This window comes from Cibotium barometz, chromosome 64 (genome assembly GCF_041138505.1).
Source record: "Cibotium barometz isolate CiBa-2024 chromosome 64, ASM4113850v1, whole genome shotgun sequence".
Classification (NCBI taxonomy): domain Eukaryota; kingdom Viridiplantae; phylum Streptophyta; class Polypodiopsida; order Cyatheales; family Cibotiaceae; genus Cibotium; species Cibotium barometz.
In genome coordinates, this window is record NC_141109.1 from 12,851,403 (window position 1) to 12,853,640 (window position 2,238).

General features: G+C 37.0%; 1 protein-coding gene across 1 annotated transcript; it reads right to left on the bottom strand.

Annotated features, from left to right (window-relative positions):
• Positions 1–260: 260 nt before the first annotated feature.
• LOC147603335 (uncharacterized) lies at positions 261–1,788 on the bottom strand. The gene is made up of 2 exons (XM_086796832.1): positions 1,521–1,788; positions 261–1,121 (listed from the first exon to the last, which is right to left on the bottom strand). Exons 1-2 carry the CDS (start codon positions 1,681–1,683, stop codon positions 952–954), a joined length of 333 nt encoding a protein of 110 aa, XP_086652958.1. The 5' UTR covers positions 1,684–1,788; the 3' UTR covers positions 261–951.
• Between the last annotated feature and the right edge of the window lie 450 nt (positions 1,789–2,238).

Genomic DNA, 2,238 nt, shown 5'->3' on the forward strand with positions numbered 1-2,238 from the left:
TGTGAAAAGTAACCACCTTCACTAAAGATTTACACCTTCACAAGTGTTTATTAGTGCTTTAACTAATGCCTAAAGCCTACGGGCACAATCTAATAAATTGGTGACCAAAACACTGGTTAGTTAATGTGTAGATGTATGTGCAACATATGTAGATTTATGAGTATAATCTAATCTAAACATTGTAGATCAATATTACATTTCCATCAATTAATGGGAAAGTTCTAGACATTGTACAAATCTAAAAGAAATATTAGCTATAATGTGTACTTTGAAAAAGCGCAAATTGATATGGAAGGCATTTACATTATAAGTAATCATTACAAGATTTCTCCAACCATTACACAAGCACAAACATGCATCGATGTCTTTACATCTGATTAGCATGAAAATTTTACCCATTGTAATATCATTACAATGATTTGTTCATAAGCTTTCTGCTTCTAGGATATTTTGTATAGCCTGATATGAGACTTTAATAATAATACTTTAACATACCGATTTTCTAATGGAAAGGATTTCCATTTGCATATCATGAAATTGAGCTAGGCTTCCATTCTCTTCATTTCTTGGTCCACTAGTTTTATTTGTATAGAATCTAGCCTAGTTATACTCTTTCTAGGATTTGCGGGCCTAGTTACACTCTTCCTAGGATTTGTGGGCACTATATCCAAGAATTGCAACACTATAACCATTGACAAGGAGCACATAAACATAAGAAGAGGTCCAAATAGCCACATAAATAAAGGGATAGAGAAATAAAGTGCTCTCACCCCTATTGACCAAAATATGAATCCCTTATTGAAGGATTCACAAATATAATCAGGGGATTGCCTGAGGGTCGTTTCATCACTCAAAGGCAAGCAAGTTGAAAAGGATATATAGCTAGTGTAACGAAGAGATTGTAGATTACATAAGAAGCATGTAAGAAAGCATGTCAACACACAAAGTAGCTCAATTGAAGAGGCCAAAGATGGTTTGGTTTTTTTCATTATTACGTTTTGATGGGTTACTAGGCCTCCGATCAAGGTACTCAGTGTAATGCTTGCACTTGCAAGGAATATAGATGCCATCAAGTTGTTCCTCAATGCTTGAACTGCTAAAGGAGCACTCTTTTGTGGATCCTGCATGTAACCACATACACAAAAATTATAAATAACCCCGTCACTAATGTAGTTAAAGGGTTTATTGCATTTAACCATAATTATGGGGAACAATGTGAGTGCCAATATGATTGGGGCTCTACTAATATTCATAATTGTAGGTAACTATATGATTGGGGATCTACTAATATTCATAATTGTAGCAATATGATTGGGGCTCTACTAATATTCATGATTGTAGGTAACTATATGATTGGGGATCTACTAATATTCATAATTGTAGGTAGCTATATGATTGGGGCTCTACTAAACATGTACATAGAATGAAAAATAACCCTCAATGAAGGTAAAGAATTTATTGCATTTAAGCATAATTGTGAGTAACAATATGATTGGGTATCTACTAATGGGTGCTTCTACCTTCAGCATGTGCATAATCCATATTTGTCGACTTTGCCGGTTTACGCCAACCACGGTGGTGGTTGGAAACCTCCATATGCGGTAGACCAGCTGCACATGATAACAAACCAGGACAAAGAAGCCAGCCGGCACACAAATGATATCCAATTGCAGCCACCTCCATTGCCTACTCTCCTCTCTCTTTTCTCTCACAAATCTACCACAAATGAAGAAGCAGAGTGCATGCAGTTTTATACCGCTTTCTTGAAAACCTTTTGAGCTGCAGACCTGCGAGCCCTCCGCGAGAAGACTGATTGCAATAGTTTAGTCTGATTTTTATCCACAATTGTTAGTTTAGTCTGATATACATTAGGTCATTCTACGTGTGCGCTTGGCATAGTCAGCGACCCACTTTTTATTTTTGAAGGAATTTTTATTGTTCTACTATTGTGCTAGTGGACTCTTCCCACCACTCTCTCTCTCTCTCTCTCTCTCTCTCACACACACACACACACAAAATCAAGACACTCCCACCAATATTCTCTCTCTCTCTCTCTCTCTCTCTCTCTCTCTTTCTCTCTCTCTCTCTCTCTCTCTCACACACACACACACACACACGCGCGCGCATGCACACAGCAATCAAGACACTCCCACCAACATTTTCTCCCTTAAAAAATTATTAAAATTGTTAGCCTTTTGGGCATAAATTATAAAAATTGTTAGCCTTTGTGGACATAAA